At 41.9% G+C, this 18,261-nt stretch overlaps 1 protein-coding gene across 3 annotated transcripts in view; it reads right to left on the bottom strand.

The window, feature by feature from the left end:
- Positions 1 to 2,534: 2,534 nt before the first annotated feature.
- LOC131462370 (enhancer of polycomb homolog 1-like) overlaps positions 2,535 to 18,261 on the bottom strand; it is a 28,604-nt gene continuing 12,877 nt past the window's right edge. For 2 of the 3 annotated variants that reach the window (XM_058633530.1, XM_058633520.1), the window contains 12 exons: positions 17,312 to 17,457; positions 16,754 to 16,960; positions 16,488 to 16,636; positions 14,984 to 15,137; positions 13,831 to 13,989; positions 13,270 to 13,359; positions 12,906 to 13,054; positions 11,394 to 11,815; positions 8,423 to 8,613; positions 7,225 to 7,366; positions 5,902 to 6,307; positions 2,535 to 4,415 (listed from right to left, as the gene is read on the bottom strand). In XM_058633530.1, coding sequence (XP_058489513.1) covers positions 4,343 to 4,415; positions 5,902 to 6,307; positions 7,225 to 7,366; positions 8,423 to 8,613; positions 11,394 to 11,815; positions 12,906 to 13,054; positions 13,270 to 13,359; positions 13,831 to 13,989; positions 14,984 to 15,137; positions 16,488 to 16,636; positions 16,754 to 16,960; positions 17,312 to 17,457 — 2,288 coding nt within the window. In that variant the 3' untranslated portion in view covers positions 2,535 to 4,342. Of the gene's footprint in view, positions 4,416 to 5,901; positions 6,308 to 7,224; positions 7,367 to 8,422; positions 8,614 to 11,393; positions 11,816 to 12,905; positions 13,055 to 13,269; positions 13,360 to 13,830; positions 13,990 to 14,983; positions 15,138 to 16,487; positions 16,637 to 16,753; positions 16,961 to 17,311; positions 17,458 to 18,261 lie in introns of those variants that run through there. The other variant, XM_058633539.1, reaches the window with a different exon arrangement.

Here is an 18,261-nt window from a genome sequence, read left to right as displayed (position 1 = left end):
ATAAACAGTATTTTTATTTTAGGGAAAACCTTTTAAGAAAAAAAAAGGACAAAGATTGCACAGGGAAATGACATATTTGCAATAAGCAGCCACAGAACAGGTATACCTAATAAAGTGAATGTACACACATCTATCCATCTATATATATATTTTTTTTACATATGTATATACATATATATATATATATATATATGTGTATATACATATATACATTAAACCACAAATCCTACAGGACTTCAGCCACTTCAGTGTCACAAGTCCACAGAGAAATGCAGGGTCCCCACGTCTTTGGTTGACACCAAATTCAAGGACTTTCAAGGACTAAATCCCTCGAATTCAAGGACAGAATGTGCTGACACAGGTTAAGATGTGTGGCGTCCACTTATGCTTCCCAACCTCAGTTGAAAATGTCTTCATTCTTTTCTTTGTTACGTGTCCACCAGCGACACTTCCTGGGTCCTGTTAGTATAACTGTTAGCAAAGATGGCGGACACTACATTCTGGGAATGAGGTCCCGTTTAAAAAGTGCAGAATTAGCGTTGCAGTTTCGAGGTTGGAACCAAGGGTCACTGATGGCACGAAACCAAAACAAAGAATCAAGACATTTCTCGACTCAGGGAAAACTGAAGTCCACGTTTGTCCCGCGTAGCCCTCGTCTACGCGGGCATGAAACAGTAGGTGGCGTCGTAACAAACCATGGAAACATTTGCCTAAATATCAACATCACTTCTTTCTTGCACAGAATTCAAGCACTTTCGATGTCTATTAAGGGCAATTTTCACAAACTTTCAAGGATTACGAGGACCGAAATGACTTCGATGACAAAGTAAATCCAGATTCCGCTCTCCGTCTTTCCCCCCCCCCCGCTGACTTGTTAATAAGCGTGCGTGACAATTCCTGTGGAGTGGAGTCACTTTACACAGAACCAGACACTCAGTCACCACTCGCACCTGTTGTCCCAGACGCACACACACACACACAGAGAAAAGTGTGAGCAGTGTGAACAGGCCCGAACCCTTTCGTCCAATCACGGCGCTGTTCCCGCGACATCCGATCCAGTGGTTTCCAACAGCTGCACTGCTGTTTTTTCCAGCAGACGCACACACACACACACACACGCACACACACACTGAGTGAAGACACACAGTTTGGGAGGAGACAATATTTGCGTGAACGCAGCCTGAGAAGAAGAAGAAGATGAGACGTGCGCTTCGTTCAATCAGGATGAAAATCCTTCTTCTTCTTCTTCTTGTGCAGCAGACGCCGGTGATTTCTCACCCAAGAGAAACTGATGAGAAAAACTGTTTTATTTCACCAAAAAAAAAACAAAAAAAACAAAAGAACGGCTCACTGTAGTAATGAGAAGGCGAGTAACGGCGGGGGCCACACCTCCCACACCTCCCCCTGTGGCAGATTATTATGAGGTGGGCTGCTGAGTGATGTCTCCTCTGCAACATAAATAATCAGAAAAAACTATAGAGTAATTTGGCCACTGATGAGAAAGTGATGTGTGTGCGACAGAGCTGCTGCTGCTGCTGCTGCTGTTGTTTTAGGGGAGTATGTGTTGTTTTCTTTCTCTGGAAATAAAAGCTGTGGTGAGGTGTGTGAGCTGCAGAGTGGAGACGTTACTGTGTTTCCTTGTAAATGAGCTTTAGAGTTTGACAGGTTTGAACAGGGGAAAGCACAGGTGTTAACAATGGCTCCGTATGGCTAAACCGCACTTTTTCTTTCTTGTTTTTTCCGCATAACTCGATTGTTGCGGCACCGAAGGAACAACAAAAGGAAGCAGGTTGAACTCGATTTATGCCTCGATTCGGAAAAACGGACGCTCAAACTTCACTTAAAAACGATGACCTCGATTTGGTTCTCGTCTATAATCTGTATAATAATCTATTAATCCAGGTGATCATACTTTTGTTGGCTAATTATGGACTAAAACGCTTAAAGTTAAATATTAAAAAAAAAAAATATTGCGTTGATTGAGGACATTTCATCTTAGATTTCAGAGGTTTAGTATCTTGTATATGACACTGTTTGGGAATATTTACATTCTAAAATCATAAAGACAATAATTTACAGCAGATTCACCCAGCGTGTTGAACTGGAAGGTTGTAGGTTCAATTCCTGGTTCTGCTGTAGTCTGTGTCCTTGAGCAAGACACTTAACCCCACGCTGAAGTGTGTGAAAGCAGCTCATCAAGACGAGAAAAGCTCTATATAAAATACAGACTATTAGCAACTCTTCTTCTGATTTCATCTGGCAGTACCGGGTAACAAAGAGAGTTAGAGGAAATGTAGCGGAGTAAACTTTGCTAGAAATAGAAATTAAGTACAAACACGTGAATTTCGCACGGCCCTCATATGGTGGATAAAGCGGTAAAACAAAAACATTAAGTCAGACTCCGTTAGTTTGTTCTGCATTCAAAAATAAGGTCTATATACATCTATAGATTTGAACAGCGTGGCGTTAAAACTGGTAATTTGACTTTTTAACACACAAACACACACACATGAAGACACCAGAGTCCACAACAGTTCACATTTAATGCCCTGGGCTTTATTTGTCTTATTTTTAGTGAGAGTTCTGTCACATTATTATTATTATTTTTTTTTTAGTCTTTTCAGCCTCCAGGTGGGACAAGTAAACCTCAAGGATACATCCTGCCATTGGACTGGGCATTCAGATTCAAAGACAAAGACGAGAAGCACTACTAAGTAATGCTGCCTTTGTGCCTAACTCTTCACAGAAGAGAGAACAGTAAATTCCCCAAAGGAAGGCACCCAATACTTGTGGTTTTTGGCCTTGCAGCCGTCTGGAGATTCTTTTTTCAAAGAAAAGAAAAACAAAAACAAAACAAAAAAAAAAAACAGAAAAAAGGGAGGGGGGGATATGAGAGAGAAGAGTTGTTTTCCTCACAACCGCTCTGTCCCCTATTTAGCATTTTTTTGTCATTTTAAAAAAGTGGAATGATGAAACACGTACAGCGACAGCCGCCCATTCACCTCCCTTATATCACCTATGCATGACCAAGTAACAAATCGACAAACGAATGAAGTCTTTCAATAAACGGGAGTAAAAAAAAAAAATAAGAAGCATACAATCGAGTTTTACCACAAGAAAAAAAATGAAAATAAAATTACAAAAATAATTTTTGTTTTACAAAAATGTCCGTGGGGGATAAAACAAATAGAAAAAAAAAGGGGGAGGGGGGTCGGCTTGCATGAAAATTAAGGACGAACCCCCACCTTTTTAAAAACAAAATACAAAAGCAGCATTGGAGATATTTATTTAAAAAAACAAACAAATGAACAAAAACACGACAAAAAACAAAAATAAAATAGTGCTTTAAATTAGAAGCAGCAAAGGCTTCTGGGAAGAGACTTCATCCCTGTTTTGTTACTTGTGTTTGGGACTGTACTGATGATGAAAGCTCCCAGGAAGAAGAGGAGGCTCCTTTCTCTTCAAAAAGGAACCTCATTCACGCCATCTTCATCCTCCTCCTCCTCCTGGTCTGTATGTATGTCACTATTGATTTCAACATGATTGACAGAAGAAGAAGAAGCAGCACACGGACCCAAAAATAAACGTATGTGTGTGTGTGTGTGTGTGGAGGGAGGGAGGGACCTGCTTTGTGTTCACAATATACAAAAATACCCAGGAGTCTGTAGCTACCTAACATTTACTACAGCACATGAACCAACAAAAGGTACAGTGTACAAATAAAAAAAATAAACAAAACGGAAAAAAACAAACCAAAAAGAAAAAATGAAACAAAAAAAAAACTGTAAACACAGCACAATAAATAGATTAAAAACAGCAGGCTCCGCACCATGCACATGATGTGATAAAACTCTTCTCTATACAACTCCCACGTCTCTCTCTCTCTCTCTCTCTCACACTCGCCACAAGTTACTTGGCTTACTCTTTTTCTTTTTTTTTCCTCCTTTCCTTTAAGTTTGACTCCCAAGTGCAAAACATCACAAATGGACAGTTTCTGTATTCAAGTAATATATATACAGGGGGGGATATTACAAATATGTAGTTACTGTACAGATACTAATTTTTGCCATATTCATAATTTACACATGTCATTCTTTTTCCGTTTTTTTTCTTCCTTTTCTTTTTTTTTTTTACTTTGATAACAGTAACAAAAAAAAAACGTTTTGTTTCTTTTTAAAAAGGATGAGAGATGAGAATTGCAAGCGAGCGGTCGGTCGGTCGGTCGGTCGGGGCCGCTTGTCATTCTGCGTCAGTCGAGAGTCCTGCCGTCCCTTTTTTTTTTTTGCATTCCCGATGCTACGATGCACAGCACCTAAAGAGCGGACTCTTCGCCGCACCGCTACTACGTCACCTCCATGGCCACTGTGTTGTCTGCTATACTGTTCAGTGCTGGCTTGTCTTCGTCGTGATTATCCCTGCGGAGAGAAAGAGAGAGAGAGAGAGAGAGAAGGTCAGGGGTGTTCCGTCTTTAGCTTCTAATGCCGACGGAAAACAATGGGTGTATGTTCCATACTAGATATAGACCGATTAATCAGGCCAGTTAACCCTTCTGTTACCATGCGTACTTCTCATTACTGTAACTCCTAGACCTTTTGCGATATCTAGAAAAATTCATCGACTATGGACGGGCGATGTTGTCCAGGGTGTAACCCCGCCTTTTGCCCCATGTCAGCGCGCCCCGTGACCCTCATATGGAGGATAAAGTGCAAGAAGATGGGATGGATGGATACCGGAAAGTAGAGAAATAAGATCATTGCGCCAATATACTTGTCATTATTGTAGCCTCTCAGTACTTCTGCGGAAAGACTGTCCAATCACAGACAACTATAATTCAATTAACTAAAACTGCCAGACATTGGAAGTGAGAGTTATCTTGGAAAAAGGGACAGAAGACACTATTTTTTTGACATGAAATCTAAATAAATCCAGACGGCCAGATAGAAACTTGATTAAGAACTTTTTTTTGATGAGTTTACACATTACTTTTTATTGAAAAGACATAAAATGTAGATTGCAGATATCGACTATTAAGGTCTTTGCACACCTTAACGTGACGTGAATACACGGGGCGAAAGTGCTGAGAATTCGGATGCGAATGAAAATGAAATTACGACGCACGCACACGTCAAGGTCTAACAAACGAGTTATGGTAAATGAGAAGTACGTACACCAAATAACAGAAGGTAACAGAAGGGTTAAGCAATTGTGTTGTTTTATTTATTACTCACTATTTTCATTTAAACTGTTATATTTTACCAGATGGAGGAATAAAGAAAATCAGCAAAGTACATAATCTACATCTATTATCGGCCGTCATTTCTAAAAAATCTGCATCGGCCATCTAACTTTTGGCCCTTTATTCCACAACAGTATTCAAAAGGAAATCTTGTCAAATGACATTTTATGTGAAAATGAACCATAACCACCAGAATATTCACCTTTTAGAAGGTGGAAAAATCCAAAAACTTGCTTGAATTATTAAGAAAACACTGAAACAGATGAATGTGGCACATGGCACTTTGTCCCACCACTTTTGTTTTTTAAAATATTTCATGTCATAAAACACACACACGAGATTCTCCACCTTGTTTGTTTTGCTCTGTTGCAGCCCTGCAGAGCACGTGGGTGTGAGCGCGTGCAGAGCTATTTGCAGCTCTGTTCACCTCACTGTGTGGCTGTGTGCGCTCCACCGTGCTCCTGTGCGTGCGTGAGCGCTTTGACAATTAAGTTATCGCCGTGCAGTGCACGCATAGAGACAAGAGAGCCGGGCAGTTTTTAAAGCCGCAGCTGTGTAAAGTAAGTAAATAAATAAATATGAAAATGACTGAGCTTTTCAGGATGAAAGTGTCTGTCTATGTTGCTGATCTAATGAGACTCTGCTAAAATATCAAGTGTAATTACCTTGAGCCCATGTCCATGGGCGACGCTCCGGAGACTTTGGGCATCTGCAGGTTGGTGGCGGCGGACAGCTTTAAGGCAGAGGACGGCACGCTGCCGAGGGTCCGGGGGATGTGGCGTCCGGCCAGGCTGGCGGCCGACGGCACGCTCAGACAGATGTTGTTCCCGATGAGGACCTGAGTGGTGGCGGGGGTGGCGCTGGGGGCGCTGCATCCCAGGAGGCCCAGCGCCGCCGCTGCGTGGGCGCTGGGGGTGGAGTTGAGCGAGGTGGGGGCAGCGTTGGCGGGCGAGGGCGTGGCCGAGTTGGCGGAGGGCTGGAGGAACGTCGCGGAGGTGGTAGTGTGTGTCGACTGGTTGGTCTGGTGAAGGGTCGCTGTCGTTCCGGAGAGATGCAGGCCTTTGTACACACCTGTGGGAACGCAGCAACGTTACGCGCAAAGACAAACATTACCGAAAACTACTAAGCTATTAACTACACACGTTTGTACTGACGCATTTGCCACCGAGTCATAACCAGCTGTCTGACAAACACATTGTAATAAATACTCTGCTCCCATAAAGCAGAAATAAACATGACTGATGTTGCTGCTTTTTAATTACCTTTTTACAACCTGAGCAAAGTGGAGCATTAGTGAAATTTTGTTGGTTTTTATGTGGTCGCATTTTGTGAGAAACGCCTCAATGATCAAATCTAAAGACTGCTACAACAGGTCATGTCTTCCTTAAGCTTATGATTTGCTCATAAACCCAAAAAGACGAGACGTCAAATCTCTTCCTTACACCACTGGTGACGATGTTGTAATTTAGTGCGCTCAGATTTCTGACCGCCTTAGTTTACACTACAAAATTTGGTTTCCTGTTCGACTGCAATCTCAGAAATCCGTTTGAGTTCAAATTATCAATAGCTTTGGATAAGTTGTCCAGCAGAGGGTGCTGTGAGTGCAGCTTGGCCTGCAGTTTGCTTATCAGAAGCAGCGGTGAAAATGGAGGACGTATATGGTCTTAAAACTACATCCTGAGTGGACGATCGCGGAAGTGAAAACAAATAAAAGCTACATGTATACGTATTTCTGACTCTACACCATAGATGGCAAAAAAAAATCTGGAGACTCTGCTTTTAACATAACGTAAATTTGTTTAAGCATACCTTTTGGTTTAAGTGACACCTCTACTTTGCAAGCAGGAAAGCTGTCGGTTGTGGGGCTTTGACATTTTCCCCAAAACGTAACCGTTATTATAGGTAATATTAGTCTTGCCACACCTCCTGTGTTTGCGTACGACTCAACTGTGTAAAATAAATCAATGACATAAATACGCGACGCTCACCTGCACCTGCCAGAACCCCATTGACTCCACTGGCCAGCACCACCTCCTCTTTGGACTTGAAGGTGAGCAGCTGGTCCGTGGTGACGAGGGCTGAAGCAGCAAACTGGGCGCTGGCCTGGTCCAGGGTTTTGGACACAAGTGTCTGGGTGAGAACGAGAACGAGATCATTCATGTGGGTGTGTTTTTTTTTTTGCCAAAGACATGTCGAAAAAAAAAAAAATTGTATGAACCCGCTGAGCTCAGCAGCTTCTGTTGGCAAACAGGAACCATCAGTGGTATTGATGCCGCTCGTGGGAATGAGGATGACTCCCCGTTTCCTGAGGATGGATGAACTGACCTTCAACTCTACACTATTTCCATATCTAGGGGGAACTCGGGCCTGTGTGTGTGTGCGCGCCTCTATCAGAGACTGGAGCAACAGAGAGCGGCTGGTAAGGTCGGGGGAATGTAGGTGGATACAAATCACACTCTTGACCTGAGTTGACGTCTGAGAGATTACCTTCTCGTTCCACTTCCCACACTTTAACTCCCTGACGACCGATACCAGAGGATGAAAGGGAGTATTTTCTTGATTTAAGCTGTATAACGTGTGTTTATTTACAGTTCTTAATTATTTTTTCAGTCATAAGGATTTTGCTTCACCTTTTATATGAGGATGTTGTTTTTGTTTAATCAGTTTCATGTCCTTAGATGTATTTGTATTCTGTATTATAAAATATACATGCCCCTAACCAGAGGCCCCATGGGGGGGAAAAAAAGAAGCAACAATCCTCCAAGAGATGTGGCACTAATATTTTATATTTAACAGTTTAAGTCTAACCTCTCATTGCTGCTCATTCACACAGTTTACGCTGAATGCTTATGAGCAGCAATGCTACGTTTCTTTGCCTTTATTCATATTATAGGGGTTCAAATTTACAATGTTTTATTTTTATATTGTTTTTAACAGTTCATGCTAGTCTGTGAAACATTCATAATATAGTCAAAAATCTGCTCATAGTTACTCATTTAAATAGCTGTTAGGTTGCATCTGAATACGTAAAGTCGAAAATACAATATGTGATATTTAACAGGATTAACTTTTACAGTTTGAGGAAAAAGGTGTATTATGACTATAGGATAATTGGGGAAAGAACTACCAAAAAAAAAACACAACGGCAACAGAGTGTAAGCTCATGCTTTGTTTGTGGTCACTGACCTGTGGGTTGGTTGGTTTTGTTGTTGCAGGTTTGTTGGCTTGTTGCTGCGGCGGCGGCGGCGGCGGCTGCTGCTGCTGCTGCTGATGATGTTGCTGCTGCTGCTGCTGCTGCTGTTGGCTCTGCTCCAGCTGCTGCTTCTGCATGAGGGCCAGCTGCTCCTGGTGCTGCTGGTACTGCTCTGCTGTGAACACTGTGGACAGGAAGGAGACGATACACTGATCAGGGACACACACAGACTTATGTTTACAAAAAGAAACTGTAATACTGAAGCTGCAGCAGCAGTCGGGGGGGAACCAAGTATTCTCAAACAAGGTGACCTATACCCTTTATATATATTTTTGGAAAACTGGGGAGCATTAATCATTTAGAACTTAAAAGTAATTATGGAAATACCATTCACAATCAAAATAGTCCATGAAAGATTCCCAGGAGACATTATTACTGTAGGAATGTTGCTGCAGGGATTACAGTAAAGACAAAGAACATCCAACTAGTGAGTTCAGTTTCAGGTCAAAAGTTACAAAGAGGTTCGTGAATGTATGGAAGGGGATTAGGGCCACATGTCACAAAATAAAAGCCACAATTCTGAGATTCAAGTCAGAAAAGGAGCTCTCATTTTGAGTTTTTCCTTAGAATTCTAACTTCTTTTCTTAGAGCTCCGAGACCTGAGACAGAATTCTAAGTAAAAAATCTCCACACAAACACATTGCAGTTTCATTATTGCTTAAACCTTTGTCAGCAAAAACCACACAAAAAAACAGAAATGATAGTGAAACTTTCTAGTTTTACACAACCAACCAGATATTAATTTAACTGCCAAACAAGATAAAGAAACACGTCCAAAACAGGGCCTAAGAATAAGAGATTTACGGCATGAACTTTTGTAAGTGGTCTAGCTGTTTCAGTAATTGCTGCAGCTCTTCAAACTTGAGTTGCAAACCTTTTGCAGATGATGGTGCAATAGCTCGAAAGAAGTTCCAATCAATGTGTCAATTGTAGAGGATTAAAAAACGCCCATGTTCAGAGAGGTGACACACAAATATGTAGTCCCATTCATTATTCATGGAAAATGTAATAATCGGCTCTTAATCTGAGACGTTTTTACAAACTTTTCACCTTTTCTTCCAAATGAAGAATAAAATACGCCGATCCACACACACTCATTTCAAAACCTGCAACCCTTACAAAAACCACTACTCAAAAATGCTCTTCAAGACTTGTCACAATCTTACAATCACACTGGTTAGAAATCAGTCACACATAACTTTTACTGAAAGTAACCTTTACTGAAATTAACCTTTCAGTAAAAGACCACATTTACAGCAACACAAACAAAAACCAACACATTTTATTCTAATTTTAAAACATGCAAAGCGTAACAAATGAGGTTTGTATTCATTTATAATCCTCAGATATGCAATAAATGACACCTACATAAAATTATATCTACTTGTTTTGTTCTTATCGTACACCAATCCTCTGCTCTCTGCTGCATCCACCAGTCCAGTCTCACCTCAGTGCACCTCACACATATTTATCCAACAGCATTTTCTAATCAACTCTCCCCTCAGTCAGGGAATTTAACCGTGATAATATGGAACACGGATCTGAAAGCAGAGAGTCCACATGGTTTGTAGCAGAAGCATAAAAACCCCCAGACTACTGCATGAGGAATCTACCTTTGAGGCATCGCATCAAAACGTCTTCAAAAGATGAAGCAAACTTCAACCAAACACCACCGACTGAACTGCTGGCTTTAAACCAAACGTCTGCCTTTTCCTTCGTCATCACTTAAGATTCTCACTCTCACAAAACAAACATTAGCTCTACCCATCGTTTTCTGCATGGACAGATTTTTCCATTGCTTCCCTTCCCATGAAATACTAAAAAAATAATAGTATTTCTGTACGGAGAGATGAATAGCTGAAGTCTGGTAACTTATTTTCTTCATGTAAATAAAAGAAATAGTAGAAAAAAAACAGTCTTTCCCAAACCTCGCTTGTACACATGTCAAAATGTCTTTGTTATGTGGAGCAAAGAAACTAGAAGATGATTTAGGAAGCTGAAAAACTGAGACCTTGCTTTGATGAATCTATTAGTAAATAAATCCACTTAATTAATCACTGCAGCCCTAAAAAGAATCTTTCAAGTTCCCTGCCTGCAAACATGTGGCGTCTATATAAACTATAAGACTGCACACCTTTAAAATGTTGTTATATTGTATTAACCTTGTTTAGGGCTGAGCAATATACCAAAAAATTAAGATTCCAGATGCTGCAAAACGTCTTCAAGCTCGTCTACATCTTGAAATATTAATTTTATAATTTCAATTACATTATAATTAACTGCATGAGCAAAAACCAGACAATCCACTCTTTACTCGTACAACTTATATGTACACTGATTCTGTAAAATTCTATTAAATATACCATAATACGGGGCGGCTCTTTCATGGCCAGTATGGACCGCATTACCAGGTCATGGGCAACCAGTGTAACATAATACAAAACACAAGAGGATCTAAATGTTGTAAAAAAAAAAGTGTAAACGGTGTCAATAAAAATAATAAAGCACTCTTGAAGACAAACCTAGAGCAGCCTCTGTCAATAAGAACAATCAATAAAATAACAGACCACACTCCACACTCAGTTCCACGAGGATAGGATGTTGTGTCATCTGCCAACAACAGTTGTTAAATGAACTGAGGGGAAAATTGTAAATCTGACTGTTACTCGTGAGTTCAGCTCTCTCTTTAATTACAGCAGAGAGCACAAAGCATGATTGGGCTTCGCTAAATTTACTCTCGGTAATGTCTGCCAGCATCCCTAACCTTGTAGAATGACAGCTGTATTAAATGAGCTCCTTGTGGTTCCATGAAAAATGCAATAAAGTGAACTGTTCTAGACCAATAAAAATATTTTGTACAATAGAAAACACTGAACAGCATTAAACGGGAAACAGCAAACTCACCGTTGACTGGGACAGGAGCCGAGCCAGTGCGGTTCTGGGAGCTGGATCCTCCAGACAAGGTCCTGGTTAGTCCTGACAATGTCCGGCTACAATCCCTAAATCCTCTGCGAGACAAATCCCCCCCACCCAAGGGGTGATGGGATAGCGTCCGTGGTCTGAAGTGCCTCCAGCGGCAAGCTTTGATTTTCAAAAGAATCTGGCTGAGGTCAATGGGTGCCGGCGAGGATGACGACAGGGGCGATGGCATGGTGGGAAGTTGGGAGGAGCTGGCTGGGTCCGAGGTATTGGTTTCTGAGGTACTGGCGTTTGAGTTGCGGAGTGGAGAGCTTGGAAGTGGTGAGGCGAGTGCTTCTGGTTCCGGGTCAGAGTCCAGGCTCTGACAGATGTTCTCAAGATCTGTATGCGCTCTGTCCAACAAGGCCCTGGAAAACGAAAAACACATTCAGTTCTGATACAACAACACACTGGCTCTTATCAGTGCATTACAACATCAACATCCTTTGGCCATGACTGGACTGTTGCACAAGCGCGGACTTTCCCTAAACACAAGTCATATGTCATCATCCACTGGGTCAGCACCTAATATGGCATGATACGACGAAAACATGCAAATCCATCGTGACTACAGAGCACACTTAAATTCATTATGATTCCTCTAAAAAAACAGAAAAAATTGCATTAGTTTTTGACTCACTTCGAGGGTCAGGGGCTAGTAAAGGTTGTGTGAACGCCTGAGTCACAACTTAAGTGTGACCAGTGACCTTTTTACTGGTACAAATGAGTATTATACAGCTTCATGGTTTTACTACAGGAAAAAAAACAAGCTCACACACAAAGATTTATGTTTTCAGAGACAAAACCACTGACCCAGTCTGTCTCCTTGACGACACCTGGCAGAGGAAAAGACGCTGACCGTCTCCTCTTTGTCCCAATAAAGCTACAAGACAAGCTGTTCAAAATGAGAAGCTTGGGTTTTGTTTTGTCTATGCGGCTTTAATGGCAGGCGGATCCCAAAATCAAATAGCCATGTTGATCATTTTTAGCTGCCAGTCTGATAATTTATCATTGACGATGCCTGCCAAATGATTTCTGGTCACCTGCCAAAGAGCCGGTATGTAAACAACCTCAGTCGCAACTGCCAACACTTGGATCAATTTCTCCTGTTCTGTATTGTTTTTGGCAGCATTCCTAACACACATTTAATTTCATACTCCTTCTTTTTCATTCGTCCCCCCCCTCCCGCCCCCCCACATGAATTATGGGATTTGGCATAACATGACCATTATATATGCAAATAGCACCTCAGCGAGATGTTCAAATCGTACCATTTATACTGTGCACAAATTATTATGGTCTTAGCTTCATTTTAAACATGGTCTTTTGATCAAGCGAAACGTTTATGACCAGGAGAGAGAGAAAAAAAAATCACTTTATTTTCATTTGTGTACATGCAGAAGACATCAAACATCACTCATCAAACCGCAGTATGAAAAAAGTCAGACTTGAACTCACCTGCCCCCTCTGCCTACGCGGCGTCGTGCCAAACCGATACAGCGCCGCGGCGCGTTGAGCGACGTCAGACAGTAACGGAAGCGAGGATCGCCAAGGCCACCTTCTAACGGGCTTACCCAGGGCCAGCTGCCACTCTGGTCTGGACGAGACTGGACAAGCACAGAGAGGACATTCAGAAAGAGAAGAGCAAGGCAAGAGGACGTCGTGTATTAAAGTTCAGATCAAATAATAATGAAAAGACGGAGTCTTCATTATTGAATTGCAATGTCCAGAGTGTTGAAGATTATCAGCGACAGTAGCCAGACTGGACAGCCTGCTGTGGGCACTATAAATAGAAGCACAGGAGTCACAGGAGGGCACTCACAGCATAGTACTGACAGCCAGCCTTCCTCCTGAACGCATAGCAGCCATCTGGGTCATTCTCCTCTTCTGCCTCCGAGGAACCTGAATGAATCTGTACAAGCAAAACAACTTCCATGAATGAGGAGCTTTAGACTGCAGATGTGGCCTAGTGTGACCCTTAATATTGCTGAATTACAGTCAACAGAGGCTGGATGATGATAGCTTTCTTCCATTTGAAAAAAATATATATACACATATATATATATACACACGCACACACACATATACACATATATGTATATATGTAATATATATATATATATATATATATATATATATATATATATATATATATATATATACATATACATACACACATGTATATGTGTATATATATATACACACATGTATATGTGTATATATATATACACATATATATATATATATATACATACATATATACATACATACATACATATATATACGCACACACACACACACATATATACACACACACACATATATATATACATACATTTATATACTGAATCATTGACATTTTAACATAACAGTGTCCTGTTACCTGTGAGAATGGTTCTTCGTCTGAGCTGGGGAAATCGTACTGGTTGAGGTCCTTGGGATTGAACACCGAGGGCCCTGAATGTTGAGGTGCTGACAGAGGAGGGATCTTGGGTTTCTTTTCGTATTTCCTTTTGGTTCGTACTGCCTCCGTCTTCTCCGGCTGTGAAGATGGGAAGGGAATGGTGATGAAAATATATACGACAGCCTAAGCTCTTTTTTTTTTTTTTTTTTACAGATGAAAAGGCAATTCTGTTGGCGGCAGTCTGGTGTTGGTGGGAGCAGAGGATGTGTGTAAAAACAACAGTGAGTAAAAGCGCCATTGATATGCAGATGGCAGCACGTGCCAGATGCCTCTTCCCAGCCAGATGGCTCCTCATTCCCTCCTTCCACAACCCACATCACGCCCGCCGTTGACCCCAACTTCCCCTACGGGACGACCCCTCCCCTGCCTGAACAGACTCCAAACTACCCTGGGATTAGTCCGATTTCTATTGAGTTCTTAGATGTAGGGGACAAAGCAAACAGAGTGGCAGGGACTGCTGTGTCGAATCAATGGGAGAAAATGAGGGTTAGGGTGATGGTGGAGGAGGAGGAGGAGGCAGAGTTAAACCAAAACTGAAAACAAAAGGAAGAAGTCACCCAGCTGGTGGAGGAAAATGTCCGAGGTGGTGGGGGGAGAAGTTGCCTCCTGGCAGAGCAGGGGGAGGTGTCAATGAGCTAATGAAGTTATAATGACAGGAGGTGACACCGAGTTCACTCTAGTGCTGTTTAATGAAGTGTCGAGGCATATAAAAATTCAGCTGTAAATGTTTCGCAATGTGACGGAGGCAGGACATCAGCTTGCAGAAATGAACAAATGTGTTAGTGTATCTTTTTTTTTTTACTTAGGAGGATATTGTGCAGAAAGTTGAACTTTCATGCGAAAAACTTGAGACATTTTAGTGATGCAAACCTTTTTAAAGGCAGAGAGCATGTTTGGGTCAATGTGAAGTTAAGCGAATCGCATTATTCAGCTCTTGCTTTCAGCCACCGTCAGTGTGTGAATGGACTCGGGTGAAGGACGGACACAAGGTCCACAACACCTCTCGTACTTGTTTAGACGTGTTCCAGTGCCCACACTCGTCATGACGTAGAAAGGATGGGTGAGGCCTTACCTTTTTGTAGTCCTTCATGTCCAAATGGTCCTGATGTCTGTACTGGTTGCTGTTGGACAGGGGAATGATGGGAATTGTGTAGACGGGCTTCACGAGAGCCCGCTGCGCCAGTGCCTCTGCCATCACCTCGCTGCCCAAGTCTGGCATGGCATTCCTGACAAGACACAGACCACATTTATCAACGTAAAGAAGCCACAGTATTTGAAACGAGAAATTTACATGCTCCTATGGACGGGAGCGGCCACAGGTGTGTATGATAAATAGGGATTTTAAGAAAAACACGTTTCACGTGGCATTATAATGGAAATGTTTGCCACAACCATGCAAGTCTACTACCATACGATTTTCTAAGCAGCCATGTTTCCTTGTTGAGTGTAAATGCTATTCCAAAACAAAACAAACTCTTGGGAGGGAGTTGATTGTTCGTATTTTGCTCAGAATCAAATGTTTTATGGTCACGATTTATCTTCAAGGCTTAAAACTCACTTTTTTTTTCCTCTAAAACATCAAAACAGAAAATGATTTCCAGGAGCAGAGCTGTTCTAAAAGTGGGTGTTCTGTGTAACACTCCATTGTAATTAAGACTTGAATATTCAGAAACATGATTGCACAGCTGTGAAATGCAAATGTAGTGGCAATATATACGGGCCAAAACACACAACTACGAGACGACACAACCACGCAGTCCACCTGGGGCACTCTACTCTGACATAATATCTTGCAGTGGGCAGGAGAAGCCATCTCCTGAGAACAGAAGGGTCCAATCTGGGAGTGAACACTGGCAGTGATGCGCGGGCAGAAACCGGGTCAGGATAACAAGAGGAAATTGAAATGTCACTACAAATCAAAAGCACTTCAAGGAGAAGGGTCCAATTTATGCTCACACTGACAGCTACTTTCAGAGGAAATTCATTCCAGTCGGATGTCATGTTTAGATGGATCGTTGAGGCACCAGTGAGGAGAGAAAAAAACAATCCAAAGTGGAACTCGATAGAGAGAAAAGAGAAATACACAACACAAGACAAACATAGTCTAGTGTACTGCCTGACAGGGGACAAACTCAAAACAGCCACAGGAGTCAATAAGCCAATTTGCTCCAAGCACTTCTGGATTTAGAGGGTGAATTTTAATTGATAATGTATGCAAAAATATATGTAACCGTGCCCCCAATTAACACGAGCAGCGAAGCCTGACCTCACAGAAGATGTGGGCAAACTCTTTTACACCATCAATCCTTAAGTCTCCTAATGATCCCTACTAGGGATTTCAACTTAATGAGTAAACAAAAACCTTATCAAACACGGAGGTGAACCACACCGTCCATCTAAAACACATCATGTGGTAAAGGTCCGACACTGTGACCATTTCAGCCTGAAGACTACTGGAAAGAAAACGAGGGAACCGCTGCAAAACAAACAAATCTTTCCATGGATGTCATCCAGTCAGACAAATAAGAGCTATGTTGCCCAACAATGTAGTCGATGCAGCGCAGACAACCTCTTACCTCTTCTCCACAATCTCCAGTGTGAGGTGCAGCAGTTCCCTTTTGCTCTTCTCCCGCCTCTTGATCATCTCCAGGATGGTGACAGCTCGGCTCAGGTCCCGACGTAGCTTTAGCATCTTCTCATATGACGCCTCGTCGTTCTTTCGGTTCTGAAAATGAAACGGTGATGATTAAGGAGTGTGAAATATCTAATAAGAGACAACATAAATGTAGCTTATAAGAGCACAACATCTAATGAGCTGTTATCCAAGTCCCAGACGCCTCACCTTCCTGGTCTGCATCTTCTCCGTTCGTCGACGGAAGGCCACATAGGGGTCGCTGGTGCTAGAGCCATCCCTCTTCTCCTGCTTCACATTGGGGATGAGAGAGCCGCCCTTGCACGTTTTCCTTTTGCGGCTCCAGTAGTCAAACACCTCCTTGATGAGCTCGTCGTCCTCTTTCAGCAGTAGTTTGGCTTCCTGCAGACTTACGAGCTGCAGAGAAATGTAGAGAAGGGACCCGGTTAGTGCATTAAATAAATGGGAGGAACAAGGAGTTTTAAAGCTTTTTCAAAACTGCCAACAGCAGCGCGGAAAATCATAAACTCATACCTGATAAGTTTTCTAGCTGAATGAATTTAAGAAGGTTTACTTTATGGTGCAGAATTGTTCCATAAGTATTCAAGAAACCAATTGCAAAAACTGACGACGCACCCCTCAAATGACTGAAATACAGAATCAAGCAGTCCGATACCTTGGGCTTCTTTGTTCTGTCTATAAACCAGTCACGTGTTTGTGGAAATGCCATGCAAACTTCATTAGTCTCCAACACAGGGCGACAAATACCTGCTGTCCACTGCCTTTCTCCAGTCGGTCGATCATCTCTTCAAACTGCAGGGCGGTGATTTCCATTTTCTTCCTCAGCTTATTCACAAACGTGTCATCCTCTGAATCCAAGTCATAGTCTGGCTGCTCTGTGTCCAAACTGAAAGCTGTGAGACGAAGAAGAGCACATTACTTTCGGAAAAAGAAATAGCCATGAACAAAGAATGTCCTGACTGAACTAAATAATAGAGCAGGCGGAAATGTGCAGGAACTTATGATTTAGGACCCTTTAATCAGGACATGGAACCTTATCGTTCATGGACAACCTCGAGACTTTAAAAAAGGTGTTGGACCAAGAAGAAGATTTGTCATTTTAGAGTTATAAATACCATAGTATGGTTTTATAACGCCAAGTCATTTGTATTCAGCAGTAGTACACGTCAAGCAGGGTCAATAAACACAAACCATTATGCTCGCGTTTTTAACTTCAGATGACTGCTGCCAATTGTTGTTAAAAAAAAATATTAAAACCACAATTTATCATAACAAACGGTGCTTGTGTTTGATTCTGTGCTTTTACTGACTCAATAAAGCAGTGCTTAAGGACAAACGCCAGTACCCAGGGCTGGGAACGTTGCCAGCCACTTACTCATAAACATCACATGCAGCTGTTTTTTTCTTTTTCAGAATCTCCAGCAACTCCAGAGGACAGCATATTAGTGTGGTAAACTTAGGACAGAGGTTATCTGTTGTAATCCATCAGGCTTCCGTGACCCCCGGATGAGAATAAAAAGCTAGGTTCACTGCACTGTCAGAGCACAGCTGTAATCAGCAACATTAGCCTGTCAAAAGATGAAGTATTTGGAGGGCATGCAGCATTCCATGCAACTCCTCCACATTTTAACTGTCCGGTAACAAAAATGAAGCCGTTATTCTCTGGCTACAGTGGTGCCATAGGCTTCCTTGACGCT

Source organism: Solea solea, chromosome 1, assembly GCF_958295425.1.
Source record: "Solea solea chromosome 1, fSolSol10.1, whole genome shotgun sequence".
NCBI classification, from domain to species: domain Eukaryota; kingdom Metazoa; phylum Chordata; class Actinopteri; order Pleuronectiformes; family Soleidae; genus Solea; species Solea solea.
This window is presented reverse-complemented; position numbering and strand designations above follow the sequence as displayed.